The sequence below is a fragment of the Narcine bancroftii genome, chromosome 11, assembly GCF_036971445.1.
Source record: "Narcine bancroftii isolate sNarBan1 chromosome 11, sNarBan1.hap1, whole genome shotgun sequence".
In the NCBI taxonomy this organism is placed as follows: Eukaryota; Metazoa; Chordata; class Chondrichthyes; order Torpediniformes; family Narcinidae; genus Narcine; species Narcine bancroftii.
The window spans coordinates 21,531,332-21,549,019 of NC_091479.1; the positions used below are offsets into that span (position 1 = coordinate 21,531,332).

General features: G+C 46.1%; 1 protein-coding gene across 3 annotated transcripts in view; it reads left to right on the forward strand.

Annotated features, from left to right (window-relative positions):
* LOC138745647 (death-associated protein kinase 2-like) overlaps positions 1 to 17,688 on the forward strand; it is a 139,784-nt gene that overhangs the window by 89,345 nt on the left and 32,751 nt on the right. For all 3 annotated transcript variants that reach the window (XM_069902880.1, XM_069902881.1, XM_069902882.1), the window contains exon 4: positions 15,811 to 15,949. In XM_069902880.1, coding sequence (XP_069758981.1) covers positions 15,811 to 15,949 — 139 coding nt within the window. The remainder of the gene's footprint in view (positions 1 to 15,810; positions 15,950 to 17,688) is intronic.

Consider the following 17,688-nt stretch of genomic DNA (forward strand, 5'->3'; position numbering starts at 1 on the left):
CCTAATGTCCCCTGCTTATGGCATTTCTGCCATCTCAGCTTGAACTCCCGTTACACTCACAAGAACATCACAAAGTAGGAGGAGGCCATTTGGCCCTTCGAGCCAGCCCCACCATTGCACATGATCCTGGCTGCCTGACCCAGTCACATTGAAGAAGCCACCATTCTCTTTTGACTGATTGTTCTTCCTGCGCTTTACTGTGTGCTCTGCAAGTTGCAGACAGGCCAGGTTCACCCCAACCCGAACCCAGCAACAGAGAATTTCAGCAAGGTGCCCATTCTCATCAATGATGGAGAGTTTTGGGTGGTTTTTGTACAGTGGAGTATGACAGGAACTAGCTTGGATTGGGTGTTCAACTCACTAAACATTTACAGGTGAAGAAACGTCTTCAGGTGATAAGTCAATGGTCACAATTATGTGTAATAACTAATATACTGGGGACAGAACAAATGTATGTACCCACATAATGGCGTAGTCTAGAATCTCCTAATGCTAGTTGTAGGGGAGAATGTGCCATCAAATACTAGTTTTCTTTTAATTTTAAATTTAGAGATATTGCACATTAACAGGCTCTTCCGGCCCACGAGCCCGTGCTGCCCCAAATACACCAATTAACCTACAAACCCCGTCGGTTTTTTTTAAGGATGGCTGGAAACCCACACGGGCAGAGGGAGAACATGCAAACTCCTACAGACAGCGCCAGATTTGAACCCAGGTCACAGGCGCTGAGGTGGCGTTGCACCAACTGCTCCGCTAAACGGACCGCAGTTAATGTGAGGAATGGGACAAAAGTTGGTTAATAACAATGGAAGATTTACCCATTATGTCTCTAAGCTTTCTTCCCCTCACTTTGTGAAGAAAAATGCCCAACTGTAAAAGCGCATTCATCATGCTTCAGGGAATTGTTGGGGAGTGGAAGTTATTTGATTGCTGTTATGCATTTTGAAAGGCAATCCTTGCATAGTTTCTCTAATGAATATAGTGAAGCAGGTATTGAATGGCCACCTTTTTGATAATGGACAACAAAGTATAAACAGGTATATGGACAAAGGCAATCAAGCGAGAGGAATGTTAGAGGATAACAGGAGGCAGGAATTGACTGTAAATACATTGGCTGTCTTGTGCATTCCAGATTGTAACAATGAACAATAACACGGGCACGGTGAAATCTTGTGTGTTGTGTTACGAGCCCAGAGGACCCATAAATCCAGTGGCAATAGATATTCACCAAGACAAATGGTTACTTAAACAAAAGTTGCTTTTTTTTAAAATTTTTTTATTTTTCACACCATAAATCACATCAGCCATGATATACACTTTTTCTTTTTCACACATATACAGTGACTTTTTCTCCGCCCCCCCCCCCTCCTCCCAGGCCACCCCCCCCCCTCATCCATTTTAGGTATACAATCTAGGTTGCATTAAACCAGTCAGACAATGTTGTCATTCAACAAAAATACACCAGAAATTCTACTGAGTCCATTCTTTTCTTTCCTTCTCCTTCCATCAACTTAGGTAATGTTTGTCCCTGGTAGGTTTTCGCTATTGTATTTAATGTAAGGCTCCCATACTTGTTCGAATATTTCAATATTATTTCTTAAACTATATGTTATTTTTTCTAATGGAATACATTTATTCATTTCTATATACCATTGTTGTATTTTCAAATTATCTTCCAATTTCCAGGTTGACATAATACATTTTTTTGCTACGGCTAGGGCTATCTTAACAAATCTTTTTTGTGCATCCTCCAAATCAATTCCAAATTCTTTGTTTTTTTTATGTTACTTAGGAGAAAGATCTCTGGATTCTTTGGTATATTGTTTTCTGTTATTTTATTTAATATCTGATTGAGATCATCCCAAAATTTTTCTACTCTCTCACATGTCCAGATTATCTTTAAGCATGAAAACAGAATCACACTTTAGCTTATCTATTATTAACTTAACCCTCTTCTAATTCTAAGTGCATGTGTGTGGTGCGCTGTTAGCCAGAATCAGACACACACAAAGATAAAGACCGTACAACAGTCTTTAATCGATAAAGACTTCCACAGAGCCAGGCTGGCTGTGGCTGCAGCAACTCTGAGTGAGGCCGGCGCAGGCATATATCCCGGAGGGTGATGGACTGCTTGACAGCCGGCCAGGTGTGGTCCTGTCCCCTTACACTCCTGCAGGTACAGAGGCTGCCCCCTGCAGTAGGCAGTGGTGTACCACCACAAGGTGTATGTAATGCAAGTTCAGAAAAGTTCTTCGGTTCACAATCCAATCTCACTTCTCATTCCTCCAAGTTCACTGATTGCAGGCAATTCTTATACTGTACACAAAATTTAACATTTATAAAGTTCACCAGGCTTTGGTGCTCGAAAGGTAAATGGTTACCGCTCAAGAAGGTTCTTGTCGGTTTTTAGAGAGAGATGTGTTGTTCCAGGACATCCACAACTGATGTACTTCCATCAGTCTTGCTGACGAAACTTCTCCAGATGATAACCTTCAGGTCACCACAGAGTGTTTTTTTTTTTCTCTTATTCCAAGTGAAACATTAGACAGCCAGTCCTCTCCTCTTGTGTGAACCACAAGGGCTTTGACCAGGTTGTCTTACAAAAGCTTGCCAGCTTGTCCTGTTTCAGTCCCAGCAACTTCTTGCTGGTTGTAACACTGTCAAGTACTCTCTGTGTATGTGTGTCTCTCTCTCTCACACACACACACACTGAGACTGAGAGAAAGCCTGTTTGACTCTCTCTGCTTGCAAAACCAAATGATCCTCTTACAACAGCAAATTCTCCTTCCAGAGAGCAGTGGCTCCAGCCTGCTCTTTCATCTGTTGCCTTGATAAACAAGAATCCATTAGTGACTTCTCTGGAGCACTCTTCAAAGCTCTTACAAAAAGATGTGAGAAGCCAGTGTTTGCATGTGACCTACTCTAACAAACCTTTCCCAATTTATCTCCCAGAAGCATATCTATATATACTGTCACAGATGTGCTTAAATTTTCATTCTGTGACCCTTTAAATACCCAGTTAAATCGTTAATTATTTCTCTCAATCCTAACAGTATTCAGGGGTGCATCACGGAAACTGGACCTTTGGCCCAACCTGTCAATGCTAGTCCCATCTCGCTGCGTATGACCCTCATCCCTCCAAACCTGTTCTCTTTATGTTCGTCTCAATGTATTTTTGAATACTACAAGAGTCCCCACTCCTGCCACTTCCTCTGGCAGCCCGTTCCGTGTTCCCGCCATGTGAAGGAGATCCCTTTTAAATCGTTCCCCCCCCCCCAGTTTAGGAAAACAGTGACAGCTTGTTCAATGATAACTCTGAGGAGGGAGAAGAAGGAAAACCAGGAAGATTTGCTGGGCTGGTAGTAAAGGGTGATGATCATTTGGATACTGCAGATGCTGGAATCTGGAGTTAAAACCCCTACCTGCTGCATTCCCACATGCAGTGAGAAAGCTGATCAACCAAAGGAACTGCTCAGGCTAACCGTCCGAGACTCTCATATTCATGAAACAATTATTTATTTATTTGTAGAAATGTGCATGTGTACTGTTTGTCTGCATGCGAGTGTGGTGTTACAACTATGTATATAATGCTGAATGGGCTGGCCCACCCCCCTGAACCTGTGACTCCTCCCTCCCAGATATCCCCATAAAGGCAGTACCTGCCTTGGAACCGGGCCATGCAGACTGAGCTAACACTTTAAAGTGATTAAAGCCTATGAATCGTGACTCTGTGCGAGGTGAGGGGAGGAAAGTTCAGAGGGTAAATGTTTTACATGGAGAATCGCCAGGAGTGGTGGTGGATGTTGATACAATAGGGACGTCAAAAGACTCCTCAGACGCTGTGTACATTTATTACACACCTGATATCTATTGTGAAAGTGACATACCATTCCAATTGCTGTTGTCAAGATGTGTTTACGCTATGTACAGCACTAATTCTGCTGCGTCCGCAGGGAAAAAAGGAACCTCAGGGTTGCATGTGATGTCGTGTGTGGATCCGACAATAAGTCTGATTGCAAGAAAAAGAGGGAGTTATGGGTGTGAGGTCAGGAAGGGTTTGATTGTTGAGTAGATTAAAAAATATAGGTCAGCATAACATCTTGGGCTGAAGAGCCTGTACTGCCAATGTGTCACCCATGGTTTAAAAAAAAAATCAGTTTCTTTATTCCTCACCTGATTCATTGAAATATATGCACGAGACGTCGTGTTTCTGCCAAGATACTGGCCATCTTCTGAACCCTTGGGATGTACTTCGAACTGTTGTCGTTTTGGGTAGTGAAGAGAGTGGCCAGTATCTTTCTCAAGGTTGGATATAGAACATGGAAGATTACAGCGCAAAACAAACAGGCTCTTCAGCCCACGATGTTGTTGACCTGCGTAAACCTACTCCACAACAAAATAGATTTTCCCCGCCTCACGCCCCTAACCCTCTTGCATCCACGTGCCTGGTCTAAGGGCCCTTTGCAGCAGCCTTCACCACCACCCTCAGCGATGCATTCCAAGCACCCACCATTCCCTGAATAAAACATCTTGCCTGTGACATACCCCTTCAACTTCCCCCGCTCACCTTCCACAGATATAATCTTAACCAACACCTCTTGACAACAGCAATTGGAATGGCATGTTACTTTCACAATAGACATGAGGTGTGTAATTTTCTGTGGAATTAGATTCAGTAAAATCTGGAAAGGGATGGGCATAATATTACGGGTGCTGTGTCACAAGAAGACAATGTATATCTAATCCACAAATGTTATTTAATAAACAAGGACAAGGAGTGGTTATAAAAAATTGTGATCAATCAATAATATATTGTCATTTCAATTCCCAGATAAAAATATTATATTAGTACTGAGATAAATGCCTGTATACTGTACACAACAGTTTGCATTTAAACTGTTTTCTCCAGGAAAAAAAATAGTATTTCAAGATTCAACTTATTGTCGGTAATAAAACTGGGTCCTATTACATGAAATTCCTTTTTCCCTGCTGTAAGGCGGACAGATTCACCACTGGCAGGAATTTCCTGAAGTGCCTCTTACAGTCGGAGAGAGAGAACCAAAAGAGGGTGCTTCCCCCCCCCGACACCCCCAAGAGTTCCCGTGTGTCTGTGAATTCGCCTCCAGTGCTTCTGCAGCCACATAGAATCCAGTTCAAACCAATGGCGACCCGAGCTCCAGGTCTGACCCTCCGACACGGTCAGGGACCCTCCAGCGCCCTCGGCACCACCTCTCATTCCGGTTCCAATACCCGGTACCCCTCCAGCCAGTTTCGAGCCAGTCTCCAGCAGCCCGGTGTGAGTCTCCCAGCCAGAAGTCTCCGCCACCCCACAGCCTCCACGGGTTCCACGCCTCAAGTCACCAGCAGCCCCGCCGCATGTGCTGGTCCCTCACTGTCCCGTGGGTCGCCTCCTCCGCTTCTTCCACTCAGACCGGTGGGGGGAGGGTGATCTTCCCATCCTCTAGTGCCCTGCTGCAGTCCTCCGCTTCCCCAGAGTCTGCAGCCCCTCATGGCTGCTCCCGATTAATAGGTGCCGCCATCTTGGGCGCAGATCCACGGTCGCTGGATTTCAACTAAAACCTCCATTGGCTCACTCAACGGGCTGTTAAAAGGTTTATAATTAGCGGAAAATGGTTAAAGAATCAAAGAAGGTGTTATTTGGACAAGTTGCAAAGAAGCTCTCTTAGGGCAAGGCTTTATTGAAGATTATTTTAGTGGGGAGGTGGGAAATGATGGAATAAAGCTTAGACTCCCAGATGCTGATAGGGCCATATCTGGAATACAGTAAAATCCCCCTTATCTGGAATTCAAGCAACCGGCACAAAAATTGTGGAAAATAATAGGTAAAAAGTACGGAAGTTTAAAATTGGTGCACCTCACCCTTAGTTCGCCTATCGCACCGTCTCAAGCAACCGGAAAATTCACTTATCTGGCATCTACCAATCCCCCATAGATGCTGGGTACCAGAAGTTCTACAGTACTAGATGCAGTTTTGGTCACCCTACAGTGGGAAGGATGTGGTTTAGCTGGACAGGGTAGATAAAAGAAGGTCCAAGATAGTTCCAGGACAGAGGGCTTGAGCTGTAAAGAGAAGCTGGGATGGTTTCCATTGAGGAACAGGAGAAAGAGTGGTGGCTGGAGGACATATGTTTAAGATAAGAGGGGAAAGATTCGAAAGGGGATTGAGGGCAACATTTTCACACAGAAGGTGGTGGGTGTCTGGAATGAGTTGCCAGAGGGAGTGGTCAGGTGGGAACCATGACATAATTTAGAAGATATTTTAACAGGCATGCTGGAAGGAAAGATTTCAGGGGGATCTCCACCAATGCGAGCAAATGGGATGAGCTCAGCCAGGGAGCTTGGTTGGTCTGGACAAGTTAGGCCTGTTTAAAAAAATATCCAGAACCCTATGGCCCACCGGAACCCATTCACTGCCTGGACCGGGAGCTGCGCCTCGACTCGCACATCCATCCCCACTAGCCTCAAACTGTCCCTGGCAGCATCGGAAGAGTATAAACCTTTCTCCTGCTGAAGAACCATGCCTGAAGCTGCCTAACCAGCCAGAAAGCAGGAGTGCCGTGCTGCCCGAGTTCACCGGCGCGCCACTTCCGGCACCACCTTATCGCCATTTTTGGTGAGCTCCAGCACCCCTTGATCAAGAGACTGGCTGGGCACAGACACAATGGCATGTTGTAGTGATACACCACTAGCTGACTGGAGGGAGTGACCTGTGTACCTGCAGGAAGAGCACTGGAGGACAAGAAAACACCTGGCCTGGCTGTCAATCAGCCGACCTGAATGGACCAAGCCCCACTCGGTTGGCTGCCAATCATCTGCTGGGATATAAGCTACATCCGGCCCCTCGAGGTCAGCCTCACGGAGCCAGCACAGCTAACTGCAGCAGGGACCTTGTGTGGAATAAAGCCTCTTGATCAGCCTTTAAGTCTTGTGTCTGCTTTCTGTTCGACAGCGCACCACACATGTACTATTGTATCATTCTGAAATGTGATTGGAAGGTCAGTGTACAGTAAAGAGCAGGGATAGTTTGTATTCTACTCTGGATTCATATAGGAGATGAGTGTCTATTTACCCATTAGCCCGTTATCCTGTCGCTTTTCAAGACTCTTAACAAAGTGCTGTTTCACAGCAATTAACATTTTGAACACATTTTCCTTTCTGAAAGAATCTTTTGTTATTCTACTCGAGGATTTTTCAATCCATTGCGCAAGAGGACTGTAAATTCAAAACCTATCACCTAAAGAAGTAATTCAGTAAAAGCCCCTGTTATCCAGAATTCAAGCAACCGGCAAAAAAAAATTGAGAAAAATAAATGGGTTAAAAAAAATATGCATTTAAAAATTGGCGCGATTTGCTGTTCGTTCGCCCATCGTGCAAGGAGTTATCTCAGGCAACCGGTAAGTACACTTAACTGGCATCAACCAATCCCCGTCGGGTACCAGGGATTTTCTGAATTCTCTTTTTACTGCATTCGTATCTCTGATTTGGAGTCGCCTTTTGCTAGGGTTCTCGGGTTTCTGGTGTTTGGAGTCGATCTGGATTTTCATTGTGTTGTGTATGCATAAGACACGTCACAGAGGAATTTGGATGTTGTTGTGCCGTTATGAAACTTGAGCGGTGTTTGGATTTTATTTTAATTGTATTATTGGCCTGTGTGTCACTGTTAGTATGAGAACTTGTCCCTGTTTACTTCACATCTCGTATCAGTTACCGGAGAAATTCCATTTGCTTATGTTGGAAGTTTTCAACTTGGAAACCTTTGTTTCAGATCAAATAAATGTTCAGGACCTTTTACCACTCAAAACACTCAACAATAGCCAATCAATCAGATCTGTCAAGAACAATACAGCACAGAAGCAGGCCCTTTGCCCAGTGATGTCTCTGTTGAACATGGGGCCAATTAAACTTGAAATCTTGTCACCTGCACGATTGATATCCCTCCACATTTGTGTGTCCGTCTGATGGCCTCTTAAACGCTACTTTTGGATCAGCCTACCGGAATTCCATTCCAGTGATCCATTACTCCCTGCCCATCTCATTTAAGGCTCCCCCTCCACGCCCCCCACCGCCCACTTTAAATACTTCCAGGATATGACAGCCACCACAGTTAGTGCATCGGTTAGCCGAAAAATTTACTGTTGCCCAGCAGCGAAATAATCCTGGTGCTTTGGTGCAGCTTGTTTTGGCTTCTGCCGATGGAGAACACTGGCCAGTCTGAAGGTTCGCTCCTGGTGAACTTGGGACCGTTTTGCCTCAGAGTCCCAAGGCTTTATGGGTAGGTCTCAGAGATGCAGTGAAACATGCAAGATCCGCTCTCTGAGCTGAGGGCTCAGGGACTCTGGGAACTCAGCGTCACCAATGGTCATTTTGGTTTTGTGCAATGCTTTTCTTCCCACTCACATTCCCCCCCTCCCCCCTTTAAGTATTCCCTCTGCGATGCTCTGTGATTAGTAAGGGATTGCTTAAGGTGGGATGTGGGTGGAAAGAAAGTTTGAAAACCATGGCTTTAATTGTACCTCATTGACTCATCATGTGCATGGTTTCAGAACTCCAAAGGAAATGGGCCAATGACAATTTTTCTCAAGACAAATATTTCAGTAACAATTGGCTCTAGAGCAGTGATTCTCAGCCTTCCCTTCCCACTCACATCCCACCTTAAGCAATCCCTTACTAATCACAGAGCACCGATGGCACCGGGGATGACTTAAAGTGGGATGTGAATGGGAAGATTGAGAACATTTGGGTTAGTGACAGTTGGAAGACAAATCACAGACTATCAATAGTCGAGAGTCTGGCCTGAGGCCAGATGTGTCTATGAGCCTACAAGGCCATGTTGGGATTTGGGGTAAATGTACGCTGTTCTCTCTCAGCCTTGATGCTAAAGCTGTTCCCATAACTGAACTTCTGTTACTTGAAGTTGTCCTCCTGGAATGTAGAGATTGTATCGACCCCTTGCTCAGATGACACCAATCTCTTTCGACACCAGAAGTTCTGCCAGCTGATTCAGGGTGTATTCTGCAAACAAGTGCAAGTCTTGGCAGCAAATTCCACCTGATTATAAAACAATTCCGCTGTAGGAATGAGTCTCCGTAGTTGGCTCACCCATGAATCCTGTGCTCGGATCTGCATCCAGATGTTAGTGGTGTTGGTTGACAACAGACTGGAGCATGAAGAGCTCAAGGTCTGATGGGAGGAGAGGTTTATGACAGTCAGGGTGGGGGTAAGGGCAGCCTGTGCTCTTGGAAGCACCGCTTCCATCTCATTCTCATGCTTTCCACATGGGCCACGGAGGAAGAGGCTCGCAGATGGCACCAGTGACTAGGAAGCGGCAGCATTGAGCGTTGCACTCCTGCAAGCGAGCTTGAATGGAAAGCCAAAAAAGACCGGCAGATGCCGTCAACCTGAAATAAAATCCGAGCGAGCCAGTCACACAGGACCATTGGACATAGGAACCAAGTTACCACATCAGGTTGGTGACCTTTCTTTCCGATGAAAGTTCATTGGCCTGAGCTGCCAAAGCAGTTTCTCTTCCACAGGTGCTGCCTTGCATGCTGAGTATCTCTGTCAATTTTTTGTTAATTAAACCTCACAATACAATTGCCAATAGGTCAACATAGAAGACAGGTATAAGATTATGAGGGGTTGGATACAATGGACAAAAACATTTTTTTAAAATTGGGGCGACAGTAGCAAATACTAGAGGGGTTTTTTTAAGGGAAGTGGAAGCAAGCCTCGGGGAGATGTTAAAGGTAGTTTGTGTTTTTACCCAGAGTAGTGGGTGCCTGGAGTGCATTGCCAGGGGTGGAGGTGGGGTCCTGAATAACAGGGACATTTAAAAGACTCTTGAAGAGGTACATGGCTGTAGATAGAATAGGAGGGTATGGATGGGAGAGGTTGTCGGTGGTATGGTAAGCATGATGCTGCGACTGCGCCAGCGATTGGGACCTGGGTTCGAATCCCACGCTGTCTGTAAGGAGTTTGCGCGTTCTCCCCGTGTCCACTTGGTTTTGGCTCCAGTTTTCTCCTGCCCTTCCAAACCTACCGGGGCGGGGGTAGAGGGCGGGTTGTGGGTCAGTTGGGCAGCACGAGCTCGTGGGCTGAAGGGGCCTGTTACCGTGCTGCATGGGTGCGAGGTAGGGAAGGGTTGTTTAGGCCGGCACAATGTTGTGGGCTGAAGGGCCCGTCCACGTTCCAAAAGCAAGGAAATGAGCAGTTCAGTGGAGGGACGGGGTTAAATAATGGCTGACAGACCTTGGGGGGGATTGAACGTATCTCCTGTTATCTGGCCACCGTCATTTTCAAATCTATAACGGCCTAAAATAATGGCGAGAGCAAGGTTAGAATATCGAAAGGAAGATCATTGGTGACAAGGCACGCAGGTCTAGTTCTTTTTCCTCAAGTCTGTTGGTGCAAGCCCCTTGCGCTCCCATAGTGAGGGAGTGTTGCTTTGACATTAAACACAGCTGACAAAGGAGAAAGGACAGTGCACAATGCAGTGCTGTGTTTGAATAGCAACACGCTGAGATGGGCCATTTTCTGGAGAAATGTCTGTTGTGCAAAACTTCTTTCATGCAAAATAATGAGTTGGGCTCCCTGTTGCGGTCAAACCCCCTGTGCGCTTTCCTCCTTCTGAAACACAACAAGTGACGATCGAGCCATTGTCGCCGCTCCTGCTCCTGGGTAACACGTTAACGTGTTTTCCCCAGCAGCATTCTCCTTTTGTGAGGAAAGGTCATGCTGCCGTCGACCAACTAACATTAAACCCATCTGTCCGAAGTTCTTTCCAGCCAAGTTTCAGTGACACCATCTTCCAATCAACTTCAGTGAAGCAGTGTCCGAGAATTATTTCAGTTGCTGCAGTTTTTGTTGGTTCTTGATTATGTCAAGTTTTGGGAAACTTCCTTCAATAAAGTTGTTGATTTTTTTAAAAATTAAAATTGACGGATCCTTCCACCCATGAGCCCGTGCACCCCCCCCCCCCCCCCCCGATGCACCAATTAACCTGCAACCACACCCTCCCCCTCCCCTGTACATTTTTGGGAGGGTTGGAGGTAACCCACACGGACCCGAGGAGGACGTACACCGGGTCATGGCGTTGAGCCATCCGCTACGCGAACCGTGCCGCCCAATTGTAAATGGTCTTAAATGCAAGTCGGCACGTTTCTTGATTAACCAGGGAGAAGGCAGGATAGTGGGGCTGAGTGGGGAAATGGATCAGCTCATGATTAAATGACAGGGCGAACTCGATGGGCTGAATGGCCTTTTTCCGCTCCTATGGTCTTATCAATCTGAAACATTAACCCTGACGTATTCCTGACAAAGGGGCTTGGCCCGAAATGTTGGTTACCCTCTATTTCCCATGCTGCCAGACCTGCTGAGTTTCTCCAGCACGTTTGCGGACTGCTCTCTGGCCTGTCACCAGTGACCTTTTTTTAAAAAAAATATTCAGCATTTACACTTCTAAAAGCTTGTTTGGCTCAAGAATCATGTTCCTATCGCTGGAGTTCTTTCCCACTGCCAGAGCCATAAAGCTCATACCCCTTCATCCTCCAACCTTTTGATCATGAATGGTTTAAACATGATCCTCCAGGATGCACAGGACTAGGAGCGGGAGTGGTCCATGAGGTCCCTCCACACTGAGCACTATTCCATGTGATCTTGGCAGATCTATGCTGGTTTTGAGCTAGTCCTTCTCTTCACTCAGCTTAATGACTTGGTGTTCACAGAGAGTCCCAGAGATTTACCACCCTCTGAGAGAAGAAATTTCAACGTGAATCCATTTTAAATGATCCCCTAATTTTCATCCCCTTGTTTGTGACTCTTTGATTTATTCACACTGCAGTTTACCAAAGGGTGGCACTTCTGTCTGACGAGTGATTATAACTGTGTTGTCACTACAATCCCGATCAGCGTGGCTGGCCAATGCGAAGAGACCCCAGACTTGTGACAAGTGGAGAATTTCTGTGGATTTTCCTTTTGACTTGGGATCGTTAGCCTTCCATCCGGTCTGGACACACAAACTGGCTAGAAACGGAGGTTGAAAGCTAAGTCTTCCTCCTTCGTGCCTGAAAACAGATTGGAATAATTGGCAGATGGACTTGTTGCGTTGGCGAAAACTCCGCTGGCTTCTCAGCAGAGCCCCCAAATCAGAATTTCCAGGATCGGCCATTCCCATTCAACTTGGGTGACCTGGAGATCAGGAGCACCTCTATCAGGCCCTTGTTCGTTGACGACAGCCCAGTGTTCGACACCATTACACCGGCATGACCAAGATGAAGGATCTGGGACTCGTCGGCAGATCTCAATCAGTATATATCTCCTCCTCACTGACCATCAGCACAGGGGCTCCCCGCTCCGTCCTGACTCGATTCCCTTTCAGTTCAGAGCCAACTCCAAATTCACGAACAAAACCATTGTTGTTGGCTGTATAACTGGAAATGATAGATCAGAAAATGACGTGGAGATCGAGAATCTGGTTGGGGTGGTGCCAGAGAAACCATCTTGTTCTCAACGTCAACCAAGACCATGGTTGATTTTCAGAAGGAGAGGGAAAGGGGGCTACAAATCTGTCCACATTGATGGGAAGAGAGTCAGAAACATCACTCCTGGGAGTGTCCATATTTCAGAAGATATTTCACTGAACTTGGAGCCAATCGTGAAGAAGTCACACCAGTGCCTTTATTTCTCAAGGAGTCTGTGAAGATTTGGAATGTCGTTGGATACTCTGTCTAGCTTCTGCAGGCGCTTGGTGCTGGGCTGGTTGCATCACTGCCTGATTGGGAAATTTGAGTGTCCAGGCATGCAGAAGGTAATAAACTTAGCCAGGTCCAACACAGGCTCTGACCCCGCCCCCCCCCACCCCCCCCGCTCCCCCATTCACTGCAGATGGTATGAGGTGCTGCTTTAAGAAGGCAATATCATCAAGTACCCCCACCACCCTGGCCACAACCTCACTGTGCCAGCGATTGAGGCCAGGGTTCAAAATCCCGCGCTGTCTGTGAGGAGTTTGCACGCTCTCCCCGTGTCTGCGGGGCTTTTCCCTGGGGGCTCCGGTTTCCCCCCACTGTTCAAAACGTACCGAGGGTGGGTGTAAATTGGGTGGGGCACGATAGTTGGGTCAAAATACCTGTGACCTTGATGTACGCCTAAATTTAAAAATAAAAAAATTAAATTTACTCTGATCATAGACGGCTCCAACGCAACCAAAGGACTGGAGTTGGGAGTTACTTTTTGTTTTAAAACAGAAGGTTTGCTGTGAAGATTTATATCCATCCTAAGCATTTATGTCTCTTTTAATTTAATTCAATTAGTTTTAGTTGACAAGCACCTGTTCAACTGCAGCAAGTAAGAATTTTTGCGCAAATGTGAATTGTTCAAAGACGGGCTTTGAATCTGAAGATGAGAGGTTTATGGATGTGCTTGGAACATCCGAAGCCACTGTGAGGAGTTTGTGAGGATTTCATTTATCACAAGTGATTATAGTCCGAGTGCATCTCCCATTTGAACCCCTTTGCACCCTCTTGTGGAATCTATCGTTACTGTCTAGCAATTTCTTCTCTCCACCTTGCTTAAAAACTCATCAACCTGAACCATTCATTATGTTTCTTGCTCTATAAGACATTGGTGAGGCCAAGTTTGGATTATTGTGTGCAGTTTTGGTCAGGAAATCATATCAATAAAATTTAAAGAGAGGATAGAAGTTGTACTGGAATGTTGATGGGCTGAGGTTCAGTGAAAGGTTAAGCAGGTTAGGACTTTATTTTCTGGAGCGTAGAAGAATGAGGGGAGATTTGATAAAAGTATTTAAAATTGAGTGGTATGGATAGAGTAAGTGCAAGTCAGCTTCTTCCACTGAAGGTAGTTAGGTGAGATACAAATCAAGGACATGGGTTAAGGGTGACGGGGAAAATGAGGGGAGAACGTTCTGTACACGTAGAGAAGTGGAGTGTTGGTTGAGCTGCCAGCTGAATGATTGCGGACTCGGTTTCAACACTGAAGAAAAATTTGGACAGGTTCGTGGATGGGAGGGATATGGAGGGCTACGGACTGGGCACAGGCCAGTGGGACGAGACAATAGTTCGGCACAGATGAGAAAGGCCTTTTTCTGTGCTGTCGTGTTCTCTGGTTCTCAGATTATGCCAGGCCTGTTTTTCTTGTTTTACGTAAGATTTCTGGCATTAATATTTTTTTGGGGGGGGGAGGGGAGAAACTTTTGATTACAAATAACCCTGTTAGTTTTTGCTTGGCCGCGGGATTTTTCTTTGAGGAATCTGAGGGCCTGAGGTGAAGGTGAGGGGGGAGAGGAACAGGCTGCCACAGAGGGTGTATGGAACGGGCTGCCGTAGGAGGTGGGTTCTGTTGCATTTGGATGGATCCATGGATGGGAGGGTTTTATAGGGATATAAACCGAAGTGGGATGAGTGTGGGTAGGTCATTTTTGGTTGGAGCGGACGAGTTGGAGCGGACGAGTTTCCAGGCAGAGTGAGTAAAGACACAAGTCCTGGAGGAAGTCGGCTGCGTCCATACGAAATAACTGGGTGGCACGGTTAGTGTAGCGGCAAGTATGATGCTGCTACAGCGCCGGCCATCGGGACCGGGGTTCAAACTCCGCGCTGTGTAGAAGCTGTTTGTGCATTCTCCCTGTGTCTGCATGAGTTTTCCCCCGGGGCCTTTGGTTTCTTCCCATCGTTCGAACAGCACCCGGGGTTGTCAGTCATTCGGGTGTAATTTGGCACCACGGGCTCGTGGGCTGGAAGGGCCTGCAAGTCGGAATTATTTTTTTAAATTAAAGATATATGATCAATATTTTGGGCTTCATCCCTCCTTCAAGATGGCGCATGATCTGCTGAGTTCCTGCAGCGTTTTTGTGTGTTAAACACAGCGTCTGCAGACTCTTTCGCTCCACACTGCGCGATCCGATTTAGCTGGCGCCACAGAATGGCAGGTACCTTGGCCATGTCAGATGGAAAATATTAATTGTGAGCATTAAAATTCGACTCCCAAAGACTCGGGTTCCGTTCGCCTGCAATCTGATTGCATGACTCCAACAGAGGTGCCGAGAAAAAAGCCTGGCATTTTCGTGGCCGGGAACACGCGATGATTCAAGTCTTTCCCGTTCAACAAAGTATTTTTTCAACTTCTGAGAGAAGGCAGAGTCCAAGTGAAGCGAAAGCTGGTTCATCGAGCACAAGGCAATCAGAATGGAAGAGGCAATGGCAAAAGAATAACAATTAGACCGGGAACTGAGCAATGTTACATTGGAGCTATTTGATGCTTGGTTAAGAGAGAAGTCAAGGACCCGGATTTAACGTCTCAATAAAGGGACATCACCCTCAACCCTAACAATGCCCGAATGCCACTGATAAAGTGGATAAAGCCTGCACTGTACAGGCATTTCCCCGGCTATGTATCGTAATTGCTTTAAGTGACAAACTAGAGGACATGGTTTAAGATTGAAGGGGGAAAATGAGGGGAAATTTCTTTACGCAGAGGGTGGTGGGGATGTGGAATGAGCTTCCGGCAGACGTGGTCGAGGCGGGATCACTGGTTACATTTAAGGAAAGACTGGATCGTTACATGGATAGGAGGGGACTAGAGGGGTATGGACCGGGTGCTGGTCAGTGGGACTAGGAGGGTGGGGATTTGCTACGGCATGGACTAGTAGGGCCGAACTGGCCTGTTCTGTGCTGTAAGTGGTTATATGGTTATATGATGCTTTCGGTCTTAAGAGCGCATGCCCTCCGTGATGAACTGAATTGTTTGACCCTTCTTAAAAGACTCTTTTCTTTCCAGGATCTCTGGAGGGGAACTCTTTGACTTTCTAGCCCAGAAAGAATTATTGAGTGAAGAAGAAGCAACAGCATTTATTAAGCAAATCCTCGAAGGTGTGAACTACCTCCATTCCAAGAACATTGCCCACTTTGACCTCAAGGTAAGATTTAGTCTGAATCCATCAATTGTCTTTCCGTTTGAAAACCCAGTATTCTCAGGCAGAATGTGAAGCATTACCGCACGGCACAGGCCCTTTGACCTATATAAACCTACCCAACAAACTAACCCTTCTCTGTCTCACACATGCCTGCACCCATGTATCTGTCTAAGAGTCTTTTAAATGCCCCTATTGTACCAGCCTCCACCACCACCCCTGGCAGTGCATTCCAGGCACCCACAACTCTATTTTAAAAACTTCAAGCCCAAAATGTTAGTTATGCATCTGTATCCTTGTTGCATAAAGTACTCTGTTTGACCAGCTGAGTTTCTCCAGCAGTGAGTTTTTAGGTTAAACTTAACGTCGACGACTCCCCTAAACTTTCCTCCCCTCATCTTGAGCAAGTATCCTCTGGTCTTTGCTACTCACCCCGGGAAAAGGAGGCTGGCTGTCCACCCTTTCTCTGCCTCTCAATAAGGCCCTTTTACACTGATGGAAATTAATCGGCTTTTTACCTGTGTGAATGCGACGAACACTGAATGGGGGTCATATTCATCCCGGTATGTACCCGCCAGGCAGTACGAGAGCTGATGTGTTTTGCATCAGCCCCAATGTAAATTGGCAGGAGGGTGGGAACCAGACTGAGAGGAAACGGCACGTTGGCTTTCATAAAGAGAAGATTGGAGTATAGGAGCAGGGATTCCCTCCTACAGTTGTACAGGGCCCTGATGAGACTGCACCTGGAATATTGCATCCAGTTCTGGCCCCCAAATTTGAGGAAGGACTTGATTGCTATAGAGGGAGTACAGCACAGATTTACAAGGTTGGTTCCCAGGATGGCAGGATTGACATGCGCTGAAAGGTTAGAAAGACTGGGCTTATATGAGATGGCATTTAGAAGGATGAGGGAAGACATGATTGAGGTGTATAAGATTATCAAGGGGCTAGACAAGGTGAATTTGGATTACATGTTCCCAATGTTGGGAGAGACCAGGACTAGAGGGCATAGTTTAAAAATACAGGGACGGAGATGAGGAGAACTTTTTTTACCCAGAGAAGTGTGGATCTGTGGAATGCTTTGCCGCAGAGGGTGGTCGGGGCAGATTCACTGGATATGTTCAAAAGGGAGTTAGATAAGGCTCTTATGGGGATAAGACAAGGAATGGGTACTGATAGTGAATGATCAGCCATGATCTGAAAAATGATGGTGCTGGCTCGACAGGCCAATCGGCCTACTCCAGTACCTACTGTAAAAAAAAATTAAAATTAAAAAAAAGGCTTACCTGCCTTCCAGGGACGCTGTAACGCTGCAGGTCCCGCTTCCTTTTGCCAGGGTCCCTGTGTAAAAGGTCGCACTGGCCCGGCTTTTCTTGTTTCAGTGTGAACACTCCAATCTGACCGGACCCGGATTTGAACTCGGGTCATTGACACGCCATTTTACTGAGATCTCCGTGTAAAAGGGGTAGTAATAATAATAAAAATAATCGTATAGACCTCTATTAAGTCACCTCTCATTGTTCATGGCTCCAAAGACTTCTTACCTTGCCATTATAAGACATGTTCCCCAATTCAGGCAACATCTTGGTAAATCAGTATTTTTTTTGTAAACAGTTTCATACAAGGTGGTGAAAATGAGACCATGAGTTTTCTTGCTCTAAGGCCCACACTCTCTCTGAATAACATACAATTCATATTACCAGAAAGAGCCTATTCAACCCATTTGAGTCCATTCTGGCCCTCAG